Below are 23659 nucleotides of genomic sequence, written 5' to 3' on the forward strand. Positions count from 1 at the left end.
GTTTTGAAATGAAAGAAGTAATTGAATGAATTTTCTATTATGCTGCTGCTGTGGACCTTGGAGTGACAGTGATATTCTATCACTGCTGTAACCTCTTGCAATATATTCTTCATCTTAGTCTCTTCTTTTATTTTCTTTAGGATTTATCTATATTTGTCATCCTGCAACTTTCCACTTTCCTTTTAGTGTAATTAAAAAAAAAGTCTAGAAAAATTACATTTTTTAAATAGTCGTTGCTCTGTTCTAATAATAACTGTTCCATACACAGAGTTGTTGCTATGTCTGCAGGACGTTTTTGCACAGGTGGATGATTCTTTTTCCTTCCAAAAAGTAACTTAAAAACACCAAACTATCAATAGGCACGAAAAATCAATCCTGTGGGATTCAGCTTATTTTAGTCAAAAATTGCAATGATATGCTTAGTTCAGTCTGGTTTGGGTTTTGGCTACAGTATGTTTTTGTGTGCTTCTAAAAAAAAGAAGAGAGAAATAAAGAATTTATTTATTTATTTGCTGTCATTTTGGTTTTCCCTTCCCCTTATGGAAACCATGCTATGGTCAGTACTGTTTCTAGTGTAATCTCCTGCTTTGGTTATTTAAACTGTGAATTATAATTTAATTTTTCAATTGGTTTTCCAATCTGTTCATATGAGCAGATGTCCAAAACAACTCAGATGACTTTACAGTGAGCCAAGAGTCACTGAGAATTCTTAGAGAACTCTCTGGCTCCCTCCATGAGGAGCTGCACGGGGAAATAGTTATCTTATGCAAGCACGAAGCTGAATAAGGTTTTTTTACTTCTTCTTTTAAATATATGCAAGTTTTTGATCACTTAATTTTTCAGTGTTTTGCAGGTTTTTTCCCCTAGTTTTATGAAGGAAAGTATTGTTTGGAGTGGGTGAGCCTCCGGAACTAGGCTTGCTTCTAATCTATTTTTGTAACAGGACTAATTTTAGCTACTTTGAGGCTCCTAGACTTAAAGCGGTCTAGGAAGGGGCAGTTCCCAGCTTTATAAGGATTCTCAGCCCTTCTGGACTAGTAAGAGCTTTAGAAATGAAGCCTTAATGTACAAGGCAGGTCTTTGTGCATGATCCTGTAGGCTTTTATGACAAAGACCTCCATAAATATGGCACTCCATAAGAAGACAGCAGGTCTGAAGAGACATCTAGCTTTGAAATGGCTCATGTATTTGGTAAATACTTCACAGTGGTGACAGAGGGTCACTTCTTCTGCATGCTAACAGCCAGCATAATCAACATTTTGTTTCACAAGTAATAGGGTTCAGCTGTCAACTGCAGAGCAACTTGGAAAGTATGTAGAACTCTGAGCAGAACAGTGCTAAATCACACTCTGCAGGAAGTCATAGCAATTGGCTTTAGCTTAAGAAACTCATTGATTAGTGGTTTGTGTGCCAATGTAAATACCTCTGCTTTTGCCATATGCCCTCATCACCTCTTTAATACAAGTGTTTCTTATTGAATCGGCCTAGAAAGTGCTGTTTATTCTTTAAAGGATTTATCAGAGCAGTTTCCCCAAGGTACTTTGAATCTTAAATTATCAATCAAAGTTCCTACTGTTCTGCAGAGCTGACAGCGTATAAGCAAGAAGATAGGAAATTTATTTTTCCATTTGAAAAATAAAAGCTAAAGTGGCAGGCTGAAGTTTGCTATACTACAAGTTGGCTTTTATTCACTGTTCAGAAGTCCTCGATTATGAAATAACCACTACTTGTGTTGTTTCTGTGGGAGAGTGCCTCAGAGGTCTGTGTCCAGTCTCTTTCATAGCTCAAGAACTTAGACAACCTTGAGACAAGGATATTTGTCTTCCGTTCCAAGTTCTTAGAGCTTTGAATATCATCAGACTACTTAATTACAACAATGAGAGGTGCCTGTACTGCTAGACTTGTAGAAAACACACTGAAGTTCCACATAGCTCCTTTTCTGTGATTCCTGCCAGTATTCACCTTTTAAATCTGCTGCTTCATCTGGAAGTACTAGTAATCAGTGGTTACAGCATTTGCAGTATTTCTTATCAACCAAGGGGAGTTCTGGATGTACATGAGCTGGGCACAAGGCCATGCCACCCTTGCTTCCCTGTTTGTTTTTGGAGTTTGGCGAATTCAGCCCCAGTTCTGCTGTCACAGATATCAGTGGGTACTACATCTGCTTGGGCACTGTCAGAGTGAGGCATTTCCTGAGCCAATTATCCTGTGTCTTTTTATAACTCGGGTGATTTTTAGGCTTCCTTTTTTTAGTTCAGATTTTTTTTTTTTTTTTTCCCAGAGAGGAGAGCAACATATAAGCAATGTAAACCCTTACTTAAAGGTCTTAAATATTTATGAATTTCTCTGGCCTCTGTGTACACTCCACATTCTTACCCTTTTATTCACTGCTGTGTTTGTCAGTGGTTTCTGGGCATGTCGGGTTTCAGCTGTCAGTTTAGTCAGTAAAATGTTTCAACGCACACGGAACTTGAATGAGTAATTCTGTTAATATCAGTTATTCCATATCTAGAGAGTTTACTTATATGCTTGAAAAACTTGAATTAAAAGTTAGTTTATAACCTGAGGACAGTGACTGTCTTCCTAAATGTGTACACTACTTAGCATTTATGAATTTTCCTAATGTAAAAATAAATGAGTGACCACACCCAAAGACAAATATTCTTATAATGATGCTCACTCTTTTCATAAGTAGCTTTAAGAAAGGCAGACCCCCCAGCTCATCTAAAGAGTCATTTGTTTATCAAAACTTACAGGTTTTTACAACAGAGCAATCATAAAGGAGAGCAAGGATCAGACAATCTTAAACACCTATTAAAGGCTCAAAATTCCAAGTACTTCCTGATACTTAAAAAAACCCTGTTACATTAATCATATCATTAATCCTTTGGCAAAACATAATACATAATTCTACTTTATTGTGCTACAAATTAAGTAGTAACATGATGGCTGTCTTTATCTATCTAAAATAGATTGATTTCACTAGGACTGTGGATTTTATCCAGTACATTAATAAGCTTAATTAGGAGACTTAATTTGTCTTGGTTTCTCAAATATTGCATCATTTTCCCTTGTAACAGCCCAAGCCATTTCCCACAGCTCTTTTCCAATATAGTAAGAATCGATTATACTGCATCAGCTTGACAGCTGGCACTCAATTTGTAACAAAATTACAGAAAGAGCTCTTTCAAATAACATTTAGTATTTTCTATAAGAAGCAGAGTAATGACATACATATAAAACAGTTCTGGTGAATAACTGTCTTTGTACAAGCTGCCGCCTGCTTGGGGTGGAAAACTGACAACTGCACAAGAGTTTGCATGTCTTCTGTTTTTCCATTGAGATATTTGTGCATCCATAAGAAGATGTCATACATGCCTCCTCTTTATCTTTGCTTTGCAGTTATAGCAGATAAAACCAAAACTGAAGGAAGACATGAGTGGGCAAGGGTAATAAAGTAATTCACCTCATATTTAGATGTTGACTTAATTTAAAAATATTTTTCCAACTTACTGTCAGGGTACCAAATAATAAAGAAACGAGTAGAAAATTTTGTGTTCAAGATTGTGTTGTGGCTGATGTCTAAAACACAAAAAACTCATTATTTCAGTTCAAAGTCCAACTTTCTAATATGATCCTGAAAGGATGTTTCATTCTTGTCACAGGAATGAAAATTAAGGACCTTACTTAAATGTACTGAAGACAAAAATGTCACAGGTCAATGGAAATATTCCTGTGAATTTCTTTGCTCCTACTCTTTCTTGGGCAATGTGTGGACAAGTGAGGCAAGCTGAATGATAGCAAACATCAGAATTTGAACTTTGGAGGATACAAGAGAGTGATTTTACAATAAGGAAAAACTATGGATTCTCAGATTTAATCTGGTGCTTTCCCATGTTAAATGGGTTGATCTGTGTATGCTGGTAGAAGTCTAAATGCATCTTTCCAATAACTTTCTTGGCCTTGGCGTTCTTTCAGCATTTCAAAGTTTGAAGAACGATGCTGTTTCTTGTATGTGCTGCACAACTCGGATGACTTTCAAATCTATTTCTGCACAGAACTTCATTGTAGAAGGTGGGTCACTGCTGTCATTTCAGAAAAAAGTATGGCCTCTGATGGGATAGGTGGTATCTGCATGCACAACAGGGACTGTTTCAGAGCTATGGTGAAAGTTGATCTGAGCATCCTTGGTGATCAGTGCCTTTTGTGTGAAATCTTAATACACAGCACCTTAATACACTGGAGATCTGATGTATAAAGGGTTAAAGAACAAGCTCAGGCAAACATTAGAAACAAATACAATTATAAATCTAATTATTTTTTTACACACATCTTTCTGGGATTAGTTTTGTAATACTTATCATATTATGGCTTACTAAAAGTGTGTGCCCCCAATTCAGCAAAGCATCCTAAACTTTGGAAGAACTTACTGAAGTGGGAACACTTGGAGTAACAAAAAAGTCTGGTCAAGATTTCTCTGTAACTGTAAATACGTTTTGTTTTTTTTTTTTTTTACAATTCGAAACCAAGCACACTTGATTTCCTTTTATATGTTTACATAATTAAGATTGTACCTGTGTCCCTGCCGGAAATTTGTCAAGGGTTTGTTGCACAAAATTAGGGGTGCCTCAGTTTCTCTAAGCTGTGTTTCTGCTCTATAAGGTTAAGGCTCTGGTGTTGAATTGATCCTGGAAGCATTCTCAAACGAAATTTCACATCTTTTTGTGCTAAAATGGCTGCAAATTCCCCTAAAATCACTGCAGTACTCTATTAATGACTAGATCCACCAGTCATTAATTAACAAGCCCAGTCTCTTCTCATCCATTCCAGTTCATATAGGTTCTTTTACCATGTTCTTTCCCCTTCACATTTGAGCTCCTCTTAAGAGATGAGTAAGCAATACCTTAGCATGACATGTTTTTTGTATTTGCCTTCTTTCAAAAGGGTAGAAGAAATGTAATAGTATTTTTAAATGAAAGGTTATGAAATAGACATCCTCTTCATTCAAGGAAGAACTTGAAGCTAGAGTTCCTACACTACTAAAACTCTTTGAAATGTCCTAAGGCTTCCCAGAACTTCTCATGATGTTCTTCAGTGCTTTCAATGGACATAAAGGAATGGTGGTATAGGATGAGAATTTCAGCCGAGCTGTAGATTTTGAAATACTAATTCCATTAACAATTTCAGATATCATGGATTCTTTTTTTGTATATGCAAAAGAAGTAGAAAAACATCAGATTTTGATGGCTCAAATCACCATGTAAACAAAATTTTTCTTCTGACAAGCAAATTTATACATTGAATTTATACTTACTGTATAAATCACATATGTACTTATATACATATGTTGTTATTGCATAATATGTAGTTATATAAAATAATAATTGCTGTACTTGAGTCCTCTCTTGGACCCTTCATTGCTTTCTTCCTACGCTGTCTCAAGTTACTGTCTCAAGTGTGTGTTTGCTTTTTTTTCTCTCCTTCTGTTTTTTTTCTTTTGGTACAGATTTTTTGACATGGTAAACAGTATCACTGAAGAAATGGGGAAGACTACAGAGGAAGGGGAATGTGATGGAGACTCTCTAGAGGTATTTGTACTTTTTTTTTCCTCTCCCAACACACAAAATTATGGGCTTCTAGTCTAGCACTTCACTGAAGTAAATTATCCATTCCTTTTCCAGGGATTAGTGAAGTTAGTTAGTGAAATTACTGTTTACGCTGTGTTCTCACCTGGAGCTTTATCTGAGCACAGTTGGAGAGGGAGTACCGGGCTGTTGGGTTCAATGCAGCACTTAAGGTGTTTAAGCTTCCTTTGAGCTGGCAGGGAGCAGGATAGAAAACCTAAGCCCCTGTCCTATCGCATGAAAATATGGTATCCCGAAGCTCTAGAGACATCCATAACTGAGAGAGTCAATGCTGTGTAATGAATACAGACAGCCCTCTGTCCCAGTTTTGATGCTGGCATTTTATAACACATTTTATAACGTTCTGTCTCTGAAATCCGAGGCTGGACAAAGGGAAACCAGTGGGGTGACTTGTTGCAGAGAAAAAGAGCCTCTATTGAGAGCCTTAGGGTGCCTGTTTTACAAAAAGAAAAGCAGCGGGTGACTTGAATACAGTAGATAAGTATTTTTACAGGAGAAATAACAATGTGTTAATGGTCTCTTTAATCTGTTGAATAAAAACATAATTAAATAATGACAACAAAAAAATTGAATTAAGAGGCAGGACTTTATCATGAGAATAATTCATTGTCGAAACAAACTACTAAAAGAAGTAGCAGATTCTTTATTAAAAAGATAGCAGTCTTTTTATGGAAGAAAATTAAAAATAATTTAACTAGGCCTAAGCTACTGGGTTTAGCACAGGAGTGAGCTTGTGAAATTCTGTGTCTGTTACACAAGAGGACACATCAGGTAATCTCTCTAACAAATGTTTTTGAATTTCCTTTAAACTCTGGTATTCAAACTCAGCTGAAACCACGCTTAATGCGCTGCAGTGCTGACTAACCTCCATTGGCACCGTCTGCTGGCAGACCTGGCAGTGTCAGAATTGAGGCTGTGCTGGTTTTGGAAGCCGTGGGGAGGTCAGGAGAGCCCCTGGGAGGAATGAAGCGTGTCCTGCCTTGCTCCCTGTGCCCGAGTGGAGCCGGGCGCTCGGTCTGGCGCAGAGTGAGTGCCCTCTGCCGCCGGCTCTGGCTGCGCTCGCAGAGCTGCGGGTGCTGCTCTCCGAGACACGAGGAGGTGGAACTGCACTGACTGAGCCCGGCTCGGCTTAATGCACTGCCATGAAAAGGGCATCTCAGAAGCCACTGGTGTCTGCACGGTATCCCAGTTGTCACCTTGAAGTGCTCTTCTTTCCTTTATGCTCTGTGTTCTGCAGAAAGCTACTAGCATCTTAGATGTCTTAGTTATGATCGCAAGGTCAGGTGGAATAAGTGTTGTCCTTCTGTTCCATTCCATGCTGTTGTTGTTTGCTTTGCAGTATGATTATGAGTATGATGAGAATGGTGAGCGAGTCATTCTGGGAAAAGGAACGTATGGCATTGTATATGCAGGACGAGATCTGAGCAATCAAGTCAGAATTGCTATTAAAGAAATCCCAGAGAGAGACAGCAGGTATAGTAATTTTAGTTCATTCCAAATTTTGTGCATTACGTGATTTTTATCATTAATGTGTTCAATTTGCAGATCAAGGAGTGCCTCATCTACAAAGCTGCCCATAAATTGCATGTCTGTGGTATATAGTGGTGTTCCCTATCTTTGTAGCTAGATGTTTCCAAGTTGTGGAGTAGGTTGTGATCACAACAGAGAATTTAGATGTTTGCTGGGTTTGGTCCTAGTATTTTTTTTTAAAACAAAACAAAAACAGAAACAAAAAAACCCACTGAAGTGCAGAATATCATTTAAACACCTAGAAAGGAGCCCTATCTACTTAGACATTTTCAGCCATGTCCTTATAAAATACCTATTGAAATTCACGATTTGTGGAGTCCTTGAAAATTCTGAGCCTGAATTGTTGATAAAGATATTTTTCTTTCTTGTTTTTGCATCATTTATTTTGAAGCCACATAATATTAGAACAAATCATGTGGAATAATCGCTTTGGTTTTAGTTTTTTGTTTTTTTTTTAATGCAGAATGTCTCTATATATGTGTGACCTGCTCTCCTGTATAAAGGTTGCCATGTAAGGACCAGGTACTTAACGTCCTTAGTATTTGTATATCAGAAGACTTCTAGGATATCCTATTTTGTATCCAGAGGTTTCCACAAATATTGTGATAAAAGTGACATGAAATCTAAAGTTAAGAATTTTTAGGTGAAACAGACTGTATTAAACTATCAAGTTCAGCTCTGTTTCTTTTCCATGGGTCTGCCTTGTGGGCTTCCCTTTGGTTATTCTGTTCTGACTTGTTTTTTTTTCTTTGACGTTTAAAAATTAACACTTCTAAATCTTTTGGAATTAATTTATAGATCGGCTGTTCAAATGGATATATGGTCTAATAATTTTTCTATTCTCATAATATTTTAAAGGTACTAGAACTCAGATTATGGAGAGGGGAATATTTCCATCCTCTATATTGTTATTCCAAATTGAACAATATAGGTTATAATTTCCCAGAAAATATGGCCTTATTAGATAAAACAATCTGTTGACTCAAAATAGCTGCAAGTTTTGTGTATGTTAGAAGAAACTTGCTTGTAACAACTGAGATTAATAGAAAGCCTGAATACAGCAGTAACTACTTCAAAGGAAAAAAAGTCCAGATTTTTATTCTCCAACACACATTTTAAAAGAATTTTCAATGGAAAAGGTTTCAGGTTCAGTGTGCAAAACATACCACAAAAAGAGATTATTAGGAAGCTGTTAGTCTTTCATCCAAATGTTTAGAGGCTTCCAGAAAGAATTTCAAGTATTATTCTTTTAATGGCAAAGTAAGAAAAGTTTAATAACTCACTTCTGATTAATTGTAACCTGATCTCTTCGCACTTTGAAAGAAGTCTATAGAAAGAAAACAATCTCTGAAGTTAATTTGTACAATTTTAAAAATGAGAATTATCACTTTTTGAATATGTAAAAAATATTTAAGTTCTGATTCAGGCAGGGCTGGAAATTAAAATACTTCTATGCAAAAAAGCAGTGAGTTTTCAATTTTGCTATATGTTGAATAAAATCTATTGAATAATTTACTTATCAGGAAATGTTAGACTACAGAGGCACATTCTCCATTTCAACAGAGGAAATCAGGAAAAAAAGGCAGGACAGCTGCTTGAAGGAACAAGTATCTCTTGGAAAACTCAGACACAAAAAGGAAGCCTACAAAGGGTGGAAGCAAGGACATGTAGCCTGAGAGGAATACAGAGAAATTGGATATTGTCTGAGCAGCCAGGGATCAGGTTAGGAAAGCTAAAGTACCTAACAGAATTAAATCTGGCCAGGGATGTCCAGGGGCATCATGAAAAGCTTCTGTAAGTATATGGTGATAAAAGGAAGGCTAGGGAAAATGTGGGCCTTCTCCAGAAGGAAACGGGAGACCTGGTTATCCAGGACATTAGAAGGGTGAGGTATTTGACAGCTATTCTGCCTTAGTCTTCAACAAGTGCTCCAGCCACACCACTCAAGTCACAGGAGGCACAAAGGCAGGGATTGGGAGAATTAAAAAACACCTGCTGTAGAAGATCAGGTTTGAGGCCATCTGAGGAACCTGACATGCACAAGTCCATTGGGCCTGAAGAGTTACGTCCATGGGTTCCCACTGACTGGGAAAGGGAAATAAACCCCAAGTTTTTAAAAAGTGAATAAGGAAGACCCAGGGAACTAAAGGTCAGTCAGTCTCACCTTTATGCTGATTGTGATTATGGTCCTCTTTAAAATGGTGCTAAGGCACATGGAAAATAATGAGATGATTGGTGACAGCAGACATGACAACACTAAGGGCAAATCATACCTAACAAATTTGGTGGTCTTCTGTGACAGGATTACAGCAGTGGCAGATAAGGGAAGAGTGACTGACAAGGCCAGCTTGGATAAAGCCTTGACCAACTTGGTCTAGTGGGAGACGTCCCTGCCCATGTCAGAAGGGTTGGAGCTTTAAAGTCTCTCCCTAACTCCAGCCATTCCATGATGATTTAGAGTTTTTGTTTATACCATTCAAGTATTCTAGTGTTTAAGTTCTTAAACAAAAAATGCTTCATGCTAGAGAAAAACTTTCTTATGTCTTTATTTTATTTGCAAAATTATTTTGTTGCTCAGTCTCAACTGTGCTGTTTAAAAGTGTGGGAAGACTTATAATGGTCTTGCTGCTGCTGCTGCTCAGAATTAGTATCTCATTAACAGAACTCAGGAATACAATCTTTGATTTTGCATTTCTGTATGACTAACAATGTAGTCAGAATCTTTATAATCATGTGGAGAGGTAAGGCAAAACTCAAATTAGTTTTTAATAAACAGACTCAGAGTTGCATAATCATACTTTTCACTAACCAAATTTTCTGCAACAGTCGACTCCAGTGGGATTTTCAGACAACCACTTTTTTTTTTTCCATTTCCCTAAACTTTTTTATGAGTTCAGCCTCCACTAGTAGCTTGATGTTCTTTGAGGGAGAGGTGATGGCTACCTGTGCTAAAAGGGAGTGAAAGTCACAGGTACTTTTCCCATAACAACCTCAATTGCAAATGCTGCAACTACTTTTCACATTTGGACTGACAGAAGGAGGTCAGTGTCCTTCACCAATTTCAGCTGCCCTGAAAGTTGTCACAGATGTTAGTGCTTTAGAGAAGATAGCCACCAGACTGTCAGCATATTGTCTACATTTTGCCAGAAATACACAGAAAATACACAAAATCTGGCAGCTGACTCACCTCCCAGGGAAGCGTAAGGGCAGACCTAAGTTAGGAAGGTGGACCTAATACATTAGCTCAGCACATCAGCTGCTGAGCTCCGGTGGTGGTCAACGCTGGAGAAAGATCCTGACTCCAGAAACTTTCTTGGCAGAAATGCTGTTGAAAATCTTATCTCTGAAAAATACTTTGCCTTGGACTAAATTGAATTTGGTGAAATTGTTTTGATCTGTTCTTCTAAATATCTCTCCATTAATGATTTCTATTTTCTTACTCAGATACCCCATCTTGCCTTCAGCTAAGACTTATACTTTAAAATTTAAATGGCGATTCATTTTCATTATTGAGGTGTTTATATTTGTACACTAGCTTTATAGTTTACTAGTTCACTTAGGCACTAATATGAATTCAACCACTTTCACAACTGTTTATTCTCTTGGAGTTAGACTAGAGTGGAGTTTATTTTTCAGAATTTTTTATTCTCTCTTTCTATGTATTTTTCTAACATTTTGTGTGTATGAATACATAATATTATCTATATTTTGTATATGTTATTTGTATTTACATAAGATTACATAATATTTTAGTATGTGCTGGTCACAACCAGTGTTGTTAAGTTCATTTAACAAATAGTAATTTTCAATGTAAACTGTTAAAAGGCTTTCTTCACTGAGATGAAGAATAAACTGATTCTTTGTTTTCCAGGTATTCCCAACCTCTGCATGAAGAAATAGCTTTGCATAAGCATCTCAAACATAAGAACATTGTCCAGTATTTAGGTTCTGTTAGTGAGAATGGCTTCATCAAAATATTCATGGAACAGGTGCCAGGTGGTAAGTTTTGGGGGAGATTGGTTTAGTGGTTGTTAGGTTTGTTTGTTTTTCTAGCATTTTAGAAGTATAAAAACATATAATAGGACTATGAGACATATTTCATACAGGTGTAATATTCTATAGTGCCTCTTTCTGAAATAAATAGGGAAAATTGTGTCTTCAGATTGCTTGGGTAGTTAGATATGGTGTGCTACAGATAAAGCTCAGATCATTGCTATGGTGAGCTCCTTTTACCTACATATCAGTGATAGACTGACCTTGGCTGGATCTCAGGTGTCCACTCTGTCACTTTGCTCCTCAGCTGGATAGGGGAGAGAAAATGCAGCACAAGGCTCATGCCTTGTGATAAGGACTGGAAGAGATCACTCATCAGCTACCGTCACAGGCGAAATGGACTTGACTTGGGGAGACTTATTTAATTCATTGTCAACCCAATGAGAGTAGGGTAATGAGAAATAAAGTCAAAGCTTAGAAACACTTTTCCCCTACCCCTCCCTTCTTTCTGGGCTTGAATTCACTTAGGATTTTCTCTGCCTTCTCCTACCAGTGGTGCAGGGGGATGGGGAATGTGGTCAGTTCATCAAGATTGTCACTCCTTCCTCCTCAGAGGGAGGACTCCTCACTTTCTTAGCCCAGCAGGGATGGTATCCCTTCCAAGAGAGACAGTCTCCATGAACTTCTCCAATTCAAGCTCTTCCCATGGGTTTCAGTTCTTCACAAACTGCCCAGGAGATGCTGAGACACTCTCTTTAACTGTGCAGGCCAGTGGTGATGCAAATAAGCATTTGACTGGAGAGGACTTCAATTATAGATGAGATGCCTACACTTGAATTGCGATTCATGTTTGTTGTTACTTTTTTCCTTTGGGTGAGAAAGCAAAATTTCTTTGGATTTTTATTCTCACTTTTTGCTCTCAAATTATAGGCAGTCTTTCTGCTCTTCTACGATCAAAATGGGGACCATTAAAAAATAATGAGCAGACAATTGGCTTTTACACCAAGCAGATTCTTGAAGGATTAAAATACCTCCATGATAATCAAATAGTGCATCGAGACATAAAGGTAAGAATTTGCAGAGAATTAAGCCTGATAGTATTATGTAACTGCATAGCCATTTATTTGTCCTGTAATTTATTTTTCTTTTCCAAAAGCTCTCTGCTATTCTGAACCATAGGTTAGATAGGTGAACCATTGTTGATTTCAATTTGCACCACCAAAATATGATTTTTTTTTTTTTTTTAATTTTAGGAAAGTTCACATGTAGCAACTTATTATGTGATAAAGTAGACACTTCTTTTTCTGTTTTCAAAGACATGACTGAACTTTCATAAAATTTGATGAAAGTGAAGAAGATTATGGATGGGATAATTAGCAAGTTCTTTTCCAAGGAGATTGCAGATGAAAAAGTGTTTGGCTTGGTTTTTTTTTTAAAAAGCCTTTTTTCCTCTTTTAGTATTTTTTAACTGAATTCCTTCTGGTAAGAGGGGAAATTCACTTTGAGATGAAGTTTTTAATGGAATTGCATAAGGCAGGAGCGTTATTGATTTCTCTTTCATCTCCTCTCTTAAGAAGTCACTTACTTAGTAGAGTGCATTGTAGAAATAGGTTATACAAAAGGGTCTGAAGAGAAAAATAATTGCTGTGCATGTTCTTTTCCTCAGGGTGATAACGTGCTTATCAACACATACAGTGGAGTGTTAAAGATTTCGGACTTTGGAACTTCAAAGAGACTTGCAGGAATCAATCCGTGTACAGAAACCTTCACTGGTATGTTCCCAGAGGAGACTTTCTTATCCTCACTCAGACTGTGTATGTGGGGTCAGAATCCACAGATGCTGAACTTTCATTGACTTCAAATCAGTATAAAAGGTTACTGGAAGAATAACTTTGGGATATTTAATCTTAAACTATACACTGTACTTGTATGCACTGTTCAAAGAGAATGCTCTTTTGGATGTTCCACCTGTGTCATCAAAGTCCTCTACAACAGAAGAGCTGTGTCTCTCCTGTGCTTTATTTGAGTCTGTCTCCTTTGTGTGCAGGGCCTTTTCATCTTGCTGATGTTTTTCTTCCGTGATTGGCTTGGACATCCTGACTTCATCTCCAGAATCGTGTATCTACAGAACTTGTTATTCATTTGCTCCTCTTTCTGCTTGATAATTTGATTTGGGTGTTAAATCATGCAGTGGAACTGCATTAAATAATTATGTAAAATGAAAAGTGACTGTTATTTTAATTCCATCCTTTGCTCTTGCTTCTGTAAAAGGAACAGAATGCAGCATGATGTGTCAGATTGATTCCCTTACTTCAGAAGAAAATGTTCATCTCACCTACTCTTTTAGGTTAAGATTTCAGGTTTCTCTTCATCTCTGGGTGCAATTCAGAGTCCTTTCCCATATTTTAATCTTAAGATATGAAAAAATAAATGAAAACTGTCTCTGATCCAAAGCTCATCAAAACATTTAATAATTGTCATTGGTATTGAAAACTGTTCTCCAGATCAGTAGATGATACCAAATGCTTTTAGCACAAGTAATATCTTGAGTAGTATTTTGAGCTTTATATAGAATGAATGTGGAAATTTTTGAATTTTAAATAATAAAAGGGTATTTTTAAACTTGATATTACTCACTCCTCAGTAATTTTTCTTTTAGCTATCTATTTGCAGCATTATTGCACCTAAGTAAACAAATAAGAGTATGTTTTAAACAGGTACCCTCCAGTATATGGCACCAGAGATCATAGACAAGGGGCCACGTGGCTATGGGAAGGCTGCAGACATCTGGTCCTTGGGATGCACAATCATCGAGATGGCTACAGGGAAACCCCCATTTTATGAGCTGGGAGAACCACAAGCAGCCATGTTTAAGGTCAGACATTGTCCTTGTACAGCTCAGAGCTCTGTTTCTAAACACAGGAAACCTGATGACTGTTTTGAAGATGGAATTAGAGGTTGCAAGAAAGGGCGATAAAGGAAGTGTTTGGATTGTGAGGATGTTAAGAACAACAATCTGATTCAGCTGAGAGGGAGTGCTGTGTATTTTTTAACAGATTAGTAGAGAGATAGCAGCTATTCAGCAGCCTGGGTGTTTAAGAAAAAAAACAACACCGAACTGAGAAAAAGAAGCATTTTTCTGCTTTGTGAAGAGCTTCTACTTGCAGCTGTGGGGTTTTTTAAATGTAATTTTTTTTGCAGTTTGTAATAGTTTTGGAGTTTTTTCTAAGCTAGTTGTATAAAATTAATATTAAAACCTGAGAATGATATACCACTTCTATCTAAACAGGTTTTTTATGTTGTTTAGTGTTTGGAGGAAAAAAAGATTAGGCAATTGTTTCTCCCTTTATTTGTCTCAGGTGGGGATGTTTAAAATACACCCAGAAATTCCTGAATCCATGTCTGCAGAAGCCAAGGCTTTCATATTGCGCTGCTTTGAACCAGATCCTGACAAACGAGCTTTTGCTCATGAGCTTCTTATAGACGAATTCTTGAAGGTTTCAAGCAAGAAAAGAAAGTCTCCTTCAAAGCTCTCAGGTAAGCATTGCTAAATTCAGCCTGGAAGTTTCCTCTTGCCCATGGTACTGTTTCCTGAAACTGCTGATTTAGTCTTTAGGTTGAACACAGCAGATCTCCATCCCATGTGAATGTGAAGTTGTGGCCTTCTGAACCAGCAGCTTACTGCAGAAACACTGTTTCTGTTGTAGCAGAGTTCTGTTATCATGTTGTCACAGAAGTCAATTTATATAAATATTTCTAATAAAGTTTCTAAAAGTCTGTTTGTGATTTTGTGCAGCTTTTATGGTTGTTGGATTTTTGTTTAATTTTTTTCCTCTTTTTAAATTTGCATAGATTTTCACTGAAAGAATATTTATATAGAGTATATTTTGTGTAAGGTTAGAACATGCTGTTAAATCTCAGTGGAGTTTTCTACTTTCTATTTTTATTTCATGAAATTTAATTTTCAGGAAATATTCATTTCCTGTAGTGTTCTAAATTATGGAAAGCAGAAAAGGAGTTTTGAGAGCAGTAATAACATATTCTGTTGTGTGTGAATATATGCTTAGGAAAATATCTTTTGTGTATTTTTAGCATGATACTTAAAGAAAGAAAAATATCAGGTGGAGGAGATGATAGTCGATGATCACTTTTAATGTGGTTTCCACCCCCTCAGAATAAAATTAAATTGCAATAAGTTACACTTTTGGAGACCACAGCCAGGAGAATTGAGATACTCCATAAAAGTGGGAAATTACCCTTTAGACTATGCTTATTTTCTCTGTTAATTTCAGCATATTTAACTTTCTTTTTTTTTCTTTCCTTTTCTCACACAGTCCTTTCAGCTAACACAAATGGTGAGTTTTAACCTACTTCTCCATCAAAAACTTGCCTGTGTAGATACTATAGTTACCACTTTTCTGGTATAATTTGTCAACACTAAAAAGCAGGGAAGAGAAGTGGGCACAATTGTGAAAATAAGTGACCTCTCTCTGTTAGGAACATCTAATTCATTGTGCATATCTGAACTCCTGTTTTTAATCCTACCAGAATATGGCTTAATTGTCCAGGCAGCTGGGTGATACAGGCTTGAAGGGCTGTGCTGTCAGTTATGGACATTTGGTGGAAACCAATGGCTGCTTTAAAGTAGCCACAGAGCCAAGATTTGTGGAGAATGATAACACAGATTTTAATTAGACTAAATTCTATAACTGACAAACCAGAATGCATTTGAGACCCCTTGTCAGACCAGGATACAGGATACTCATCTCTTTCAGGAAATGAACTGGGAGAGTGCGGGAGGGAACTGAACACACAAATCATATCTTCATGCTGAATTGGTATCAAAGTACATTTTGAAATGTGCACATGTGAAATAGATATGAGTAGTTTCCTGCAGCAGTAATGTGTGCTCTGAACTAAAAGTTCTGACTTAACTGCATGTCTATTATAATTAGTCAACAATTATGAATGAATTAAACTTGTGTAAATTAATCTGATGAAGAAATGTATCTTATATATGTTATAGTATATATATACTTAAATGTAGTGTCTATATAAATGTTTTTGATGTATTTATATATATTTATATACATGCATAAAATTAAGATCTTGGAAGGTGCTTGGATGACTTACCCTATACAAACATTTTCCTTCTGCTGGAAGTCATGATAGGAGATGCACGTTCACTTCAGTGTTGAAGTTCTATGAGTGAACTTGCAAGAAGTCCAGCATTTCTGCTGGTATAAAAATATACCTGAAGGATAACTCTATTCCAGATGAAAAAGCTTTAGCAGTTTTTTGTCAATTTTTTCCTTATATTTTGTGGAGGTGTGTGGAAAGGCTGGAGTTTTTCTGTCTCCTCTGAAAAAATAATCTTCACTTCAAAACTCTGATGGCATTATTCAATTCTAATTTCTGAATATTCCTATACAAACAGAGTATCTTCGAAGCATATCCTTACCTGTCCCTGTTCTGGTGGAAGATACAAGTAGCAGCAGTGAATATGGTTCTGTCTCACCTGATACAGAATTAAAAATTGATCCATTCTCTTTCAAAACAAGAGCCAAATCCTGTGGGGAAAAAGATGGGAAGGGAATCCGGTCCCTTTTTCTGAGGTAAAGAGCTACCTGGCATTTTTGTTACACGGTAGATTAGGAGTGCATGCATCAGGATGGTTTTTATAATGTTTCTTTTCACTGTGTCTTTCATCCAGCATCCCAGATGAACATTTTGAGGATCACAGTGCACCTCCTTCACCTGAAGAGAAAGATTCTGGGTTTTTCATGCTGAAGAAGGATAGTGAAAGGAGAGCCACCCTCCACAGAATATTAACCGAGGACCAAGAGCAGGTGGTGAGGAACCTGATGGAAGCTTTGACGCAGGTAATTTCAGAGGGCAGCAAGAATTTTATGGAATTCTAAGACTTCTCTGCAGTTACTTGAAACTCTTGAAATTAAACATAGTAAAGCAATTAGAAATGAAGTTTGGTTAAACTAGAAAGCATGCACCATGTAAGCTTTCCTGGTTACTGTTTTATTTGGGTTATTAAAAACAGGCTTTGAAATTGCTCCTGATGCATTACATATGCCTTTTTTGTTTGCAATTACTATGCATATACCTGGGTATTAGTACTGGCAAGAACAGAAAAACATGTTTTCATGATACTCTATTTTTGCCAGCGCTTTTCAGATTTGACTGAGTCAGGCTTAGTCACCTAAGGTAGATCATCTCCAGGACAGGATTATCTTGACCCCCTTTTAAAGTTCTGGGTGACTGGTTTGACAGAGGGTAAGGTCATTTGGCCTGCTCTGGCCTTATGTTAGGCTAATGAATAAAAAAAATGGGCCTTCTAGCCAACAGCCATAACAGGAGCAAGAGGGGGCTAGGGAGAAAATGAATTGCAGCTATTCTTTAGTGCAGCCAGGAGCATATATGGAGGGAAGATGTAGTAATTGTGAGAGCTACAGCAAACAACAAAATAATTGCAGAATGACTTTCTGGCACTCCTTTGTGGGGGTGATTCATTATGATGATGTATCAGTTCAGGACAGCACTGAAGAAATAACAGATCATGACCACACTGCTAAGTGTTGTGACAGTGTAATTGGATGGCAGGACTTTTCGTTCTTGTTTGTGTATGTGTTAGTAGTTAATTGATTCACTTCTTTCTCAAGGCAAAGTATTGCTGGTCTAAAACATTTGTATAAAACATGACAACTCATCTTCTAAAGATAAGGGTTTAGAAACTGATGCAAACCAATATGATTATTATGTATGTACTACAGTTACTGTAGTAACTTGGAAATCAGTGCCGTGCAAATAAAAACAGCTTCTAACTCGTGGGAGGGGGGAGAGAGTAACCCACAGTTATCCTGGTAGCTTTAGAAAATGTTAAAAGATAAGGCAGTGAGAAAGATAATTGTGATCTGTGCTTTGTGGGAGTGTTGCTGTAGCAGACACAGTTTTTGCATGTGTATGCAAGTAATAACTATTGATTGTGAGAGGCTGAAACTCAATCACAAATCCCAGAGAGTGTGCTCAGTGTTTCATGCCTTTCTTAGCTGGGGCTGGAACAGCCTGAGAGAAAAGCAGAGACAGAATTTTAGAGCCAAAGAGTTCAAAGCTCATGTTAAAAAGGGTGCAGAGCTCTGACTCCCAAAGACCATTTTCTCCCTTGAGAAATGCAATAGATTACTAATAGAACAAGCCTGGCTTGCTTGTTAGGCCTCAGCAGGATTTAGGATTTCACAGAGTTTTTCTCTTCACAAACACTTTTCACAAGAAAGGCTCCAACAAAGTCACTGGTCATTGAGGATGAGGGCTAGGGAAACAGAATGCCTCTCACAAAATGGATAACTATTTCTAAATAGCAAGTCATACTGCTCGTCCTGTCCCCATAGTGCCTAGTGCCTTGATGGACTTGGATCTTCTAGTCCAGGGCTACAGCGTGCATTTATTTTGCTGCCCTAATGGCTTTTTAATTATTACCTGAAAAGAAGATTGACTACTGCAGAACAGTGAGGGATCCACTTCTGCATAGAAAATCATCAGATGAATTCTTCAAAGCAGATCAGGATCAGAGGCTAGGATCTTTTGTCTCAGGTGGATGTTTTAGTCAGTGGTATCTTTGACCGCTCTAGAACTTTTGCTCTTTTCTTAAGCTTCTTTCTTAAGAATTCTCTTTGTTTCATCCTGATCAGAATTAATTGACTATAGTTAAAAGCTCTGTGTTACTGGCAAACAAGAGTTCTCGGTGTCTGGCCAGACATAATATTCATGGCATAAAACCAGTAAATGCAATAGAACCGAACACTGTATGTCCTTCTCTTACAGAAATCAATGCTGGATATCCTTAGTCTATATAAATATTTACTTTACTTCCTTCAGAATAAGCATCTAATTCTTCATGGTGAACTTCAACTCTGGCTTAATTCAAGATCTGGTTTTGAAATTTGCATTCATTTGGCATAACTTTACTTATGAGAGCAAATACAGTGCTCTGCTTAGGCTGGTTATTCTGATGAATGTTTTTGAACTTTTCACTACTTTGGTAGTTCATGCAAAAACACAAAAGCTTTTAAAAATAGGCAAATGAATATTTATACCAGAAAGGTGAGATCTTTGCAAATCTCCTTTAAGAACATCTAAGTGTAGAAGTTCTGTATTAAGGGAAATTAGGAAATTATATAAGAAACAACCAGTCCTTTTGTGAAGCTCCTGCATAACTTGGACAAATCCTTTCTTTTAAATGCTGCTGGAGGACTTCGCACATTGTCTCTGAGAGACACACAGAAATTAGAAGCACTGCAAAAAGTATGTGTGTGTTTGCAATTCTGGGTAATTTGTAGTATCTAGTGCACAGTACATTTATTCGTATCTTTTGATTGCTGCACAAAGACACACAGACACTGCAGTGTGCACACATTCCTCAGCAACTGGTGTAAGATGAAGTCAGCTACTTGTTTATCAAGTTTCCACCCGTGTCAGCAGGGAGCTCAGCCCCAGAGCTCTGTGCTGCTGCAGTTATGCTGCCCCCGATACCTGACCTGCAGCTGCACCTTTCCCTTAACCACAGCAGCAGAGTTTCTGAAAACCCATATTGCCAGCTGACTTGTTATTGGCTGAAGTCCTTCTGCCTGTGTGCTTCAAAATATGACTATCACAACTATTTATTTTCCTCTCTCTTCTGCCAGGGAGCTGAAGAACCTAAGCTAAAATGGGAACATATCACAACACTGGTTTCCAGCCTCAGAGAGTTTGTACGGTCCACTGATCGCAAAATCATCGCAACCACGCTTTCAAAATTGAAGCTGGAGTTGGACTTTGACAGCCATGGTATCAGCCAAGTGCAGCTTGTGCTGTTTGGTTTTCAAGATGCTGTAAGTTGTTATTTTTATTAAGAAATTTGTGCACCTAAACTAAAAAAACCTAAACAAACCAGGACCGAAGAGGACTTGTTTAACTTCCACCCAGAGTTGTTGAAACAATAGTATTTGAAGGGTTCAAAACTGTAATAGTAAAATCTGAACCCACAGCAGCGACTTGGTTGCCTTGTGATCCTTTGGCAGGACACAGACCCTGAACACTGCTGAGATTTTGCTGGTTAAAGGTATAGAAGGTTCAGAATAATTGTGTGTTTATTGTGTCATAATAATAGTAAGGCAGAAAAGCCTTTTTTAAAAATCTCATTTTGGAAGGTTTTCTGGGAAATAAGACCAACAATGAATGTCAGTTTTTTCCTACACAAATGCAGATCTCTTAAACTTCTCTTACAGACTAATGCATTGCCCCCCATAGTAGTCTGTCTACCTTGTAATACTGTATTGAATTCTTATTTTAATATTTTTGACTAGCAGCAGATTTCTGCCAAACTAGAAATTTTTATTTCAATTTATAATAAGCAGGATAAGGAGGAATTAAAATGGGTACTTTTCTACCAATAATACATGCAAGTGTGATAATTTCCTACATTGAGCAAGGAAATACATGCATGGGTAGCCTTTAAATACCTAGTTTACGAAAAGCAAATGTTTTCTTAAGGTATGTATTTAAGTGTTATTTCACAAGCAAAGTGTATTTATGTGTATTTATGTGTTAGTTCACAAGCAATTAGGCTTAATGGTTTAGATGAATAATGGACATAGGAGGGTGCAGCTGTGCTGACTATCACTTGTCCAGACTGAAGTCATGTAGTAAAAATGAAATGACAATTCAGGTAGGTATTTGAGGTGGATGATTCTTTTAGAATTTAAACCTGAGGCACTCAGACAAGTAGAAGAGCTGTCAGGAAGGATTGCATAGCATGCAAACTGTTGCATAGACTACACTAACAAGAATTAGATTAAATTTTAGATTAATTAAATTAATTTTATTTTAGAAAAAGTTAAATGAATCTGTGAAAGAGATCTTTCTACAAATCAGAAGTCTTCTCATTGATTCTTTTGAGTATGTTTTCAGTTCTCTCTATTAACCTCATATTCTTTTGACACTGGAAGAGAAAAAACAAGCATACGAGGTCAACAAAACATTGGGGGGATAATAGTACAAATATTTGTATTGGTGTTCTGATAGAGATGTTGCTGGGCATCAGTTGTTTGGTAGTAATTGCCTGGGTTGTATTCTTATCAGTAAAAAATTTACTTTCTGTAAATTTCATCATTACAAGTTGCTGTTTTTTAACTGATAAATGTCTCTTTCATTATTATCTATTATTTAACTAAACCCACAGAAAGTGAAAAGAAAAATTTTGTGCAATCTAAATTCTTTTAGCCATACAATATACAGCACTATACTGAAATCCAGGACAGTATCAAGACCTCAGATGCTGCAGAGACTGAGGTACTGCTAAAAGTGAGGGAAAGTAGTTCCCTTGCTCTTGAGACTTAATAAGGTGAGCTTAGGTTACAACGTTTAATAATCACAACATCCTTATCAGACCAATCAAGAGAAAGTAATTTTTTGATGTAATATAAATAAATCATAGTACTATGGATGGTTGTAATCTTGACAAAGTTAGATTGTGCTTCTTCAGTTTTCAATACAGCTACATTTAGCTAAACATGTCACTGTCTTGGCAGCAGTCAGTTTGGGAAGGTGCAAAGTGCTCGCACAGGGGAGTTGTGCTGCCTCAGAGGACAGTGGGCAAGCCTTTGGGGCAGCTGTTGTCCATGCCAGGCCCAGGGCAGGCTCCCCTGGCACTGCTGATGGCTCTCCGAATCCAAACGCAGTGTCCAAGTGCCATCTCGTGGCCACTGGCAATAGAATCGAGGAGACATAGGCACTGCTGTGTTGGCTGGCAGGTACAGGAAAGCCCCTACCCAGTCACTCATTCACTCCCTCCCAACAGGAAGAGGGAGAGAATTGGAAGGACCAAAAGTGAGAAAACCTGTGGGTCAAAATAAAGATTTTTAAATAAGTGAAAGGGGGAGAAAAAGCTTGCAAGTGTTGCAAAAGCAGTCTGCCACCAACAGCAGACTGGTGCCCAGCCAATCCCTGAGCTCCTTTGGAAAAAGCAGCCTTTAGTTTAATGCTGAGCATGGCCTTATACAGAAGGGAATATTTCCTAGGTCAGCTGTTCCAGCTGTGCCAGCCATGTGCCCATCCAGCCTTTAGTCCACCTACAGCCCCCTCGCTGCTGGGGCAGTGTTCTTACACAGCGGCAACCTTGACAGCACGTAAGCTTTGCTCAGCAGGAGCCGAAAAATTCGTGTTATCAAAGCTGTTTTAGTCACAGTCTGAAACATAGCACCATGTGGACTGCTGTGAAAGAAATTAACTCCATCCCAGCCAAAGCCAGTGCAGGTACCTGCATAGATTACTGCATTACTGAATACCCTTGCTTTTTGGCAGTGAAAATAATAGGATTAATAACTTTTACATATCCTCTGAAGGCATCATTTGTGTAACTTCAGTAATTTTTTACAGAAAGGTTATCATAATATGAGGGAATTGAACTAGTCCCTTTTTTAGGAAGAGTGAAGTACCTTTTTGCCACACTTTTAGTAATCAGTAGTTGCTCCTTTTTTTATAATGCTGTAACTTGATAATTTTGTAAATTCAGTTATATTTGTTGCTTCCTGCAACTGCTTAAGTTCTGCTTGTGCTTTGTTGTTTTGGATTGCTTCTGTGCCTGGAAAAGAGCACTGAGTTTTGTGCTATTGCTGCTTACTGTTGGCTAGGCATTTTCTTGTCATTTGGGAGCTGGAAAACAGTTCCATGAGGTAGAGATGTTTGTGCAAGTGGCATGGAGCATCCATAGAGGCATCTGAGAATATGACTAAAAGCAGTTTGTAAGCAGGCCTGTAGGCAATTAGGAGCAACCCAGTGTAGAAAACCATCAGATTGTACAAAGTAAGAAGTAGAAGGAAAGCGAAAATGGTATAGCATGCAAATGAAGTTCCCTAATTGTTTAAACTAACATTAATTAACTAGTTTCAGAATTAAGCAGAAGTGGCATTACATTACTTCTTTGATAATTCTTACAATTGTACTGTAGAATAGACAAGTAGTGCTCAGAGCAAGCAGTGAAAGTGATGCCAAAAAAAGTAACAAGATTAATTAGCTTCAGCTACAAGCCTTTCATAACATAGTCCTTGTTATTTTTCTTGCTCACATTCTTTTGAAGTTTCTCTCCTCAGCCATTAAAGTTAAGTATCACCATCACCATCAAAAGCCACCTAACACAGGAACCAGTACTTGATGAAAAATACAAAATATTGCATGACTTATAATAAAATGGATGAAGCTGATAATGTTGCTATCAAAACATAATTGTAGTCATCTGCTTGGATATAACATCTATAAAAACACTTTATATGACATATATTCTCATTTTAACTTATGGGGTATGTAATATCTGAACTGAATTCTTTCTTATTAGGTCAATAAAGTTCTCCGAAATCATAATATTAAGCCACATTGGATGTTTGCACTGGACAGCATAATCAGGAAAGCTGTGCAGACTGCTATTACAATTCTGGTCCCAGGTGAGT

The 23659-nt window shown here is 37.4% G+C and overlaps 1 protein-coding gene across 1 annotated transcript in view; it reads left to right on the forward strand.

The window, feature by feature from the left end:
* The window catches only part of MAP3K5 (mitogen-activated protein kinase kinase kinase 5), a 104062-nt gene that overhangs the window by 72024 nt on the left and 8379 nt on the right, over positions 1 to 23659 (forward strand). The window contains exons 13-25 of the mRNA XM_058836631.1: positions 3979 to 4074; positions 5507 to 5588; positions 6985 to 7118; positions 11047 to 11174; positions 12099 to 12235; positions 12835 to 12940; positions 13886 to 14043; positions 14528 to 14705; positions 15503 to 15523; positions 16606 to 16783; positions 16882 to 17050; positions 19862 to 20047; positions 23548 to 23653. Coding sequence (XP_058692614.1) covers positions 3979 to 4074; positions 5507 to 5588; positions 6985 to 7118; positions 11047 to 11174; positions 12099 to 12235; positions 12835 to 12940; positions 13886 to 14043; positions 14528 to 14705; positions 15503 to 15523; positions 16606 to 16783; positions 16882 to 17050; positions 19862 to 20047; positions 23548 to 23653 — 1679 coding nt within the window. The remainder of the gene's footprint in view (positions 1 to 3978; positions 4075 to 5506; positions 5589 to 6984; positions 7119 to 11046; positions 11175 to 12098; positions 12236 to 12834; positions 12941 to 13885; positions 14044 to 14527; positions 14706 to 15502; positions 15524 to 16605; positions 16784 to 16881; positions 17051 to 19861; positions 20048 to 23547; positions 23654 to 23659) is intronic.

The sequence above is a fragment of the Poecile atricapillus genome, chromosome 3 (genome assembly GCF_030490865.1).
Source record: "Poecile atricapillus isolate bPoeAtr1 chromosome 3, bPoeAtr1.hap1, whole genome shotgun sequence".
NCBI classification, from domain to species: Eukaryota; Metazoa; Chordata; class Aves; order Passeriformes; family Paridae; genus Poecile; species Poecile atricapillus.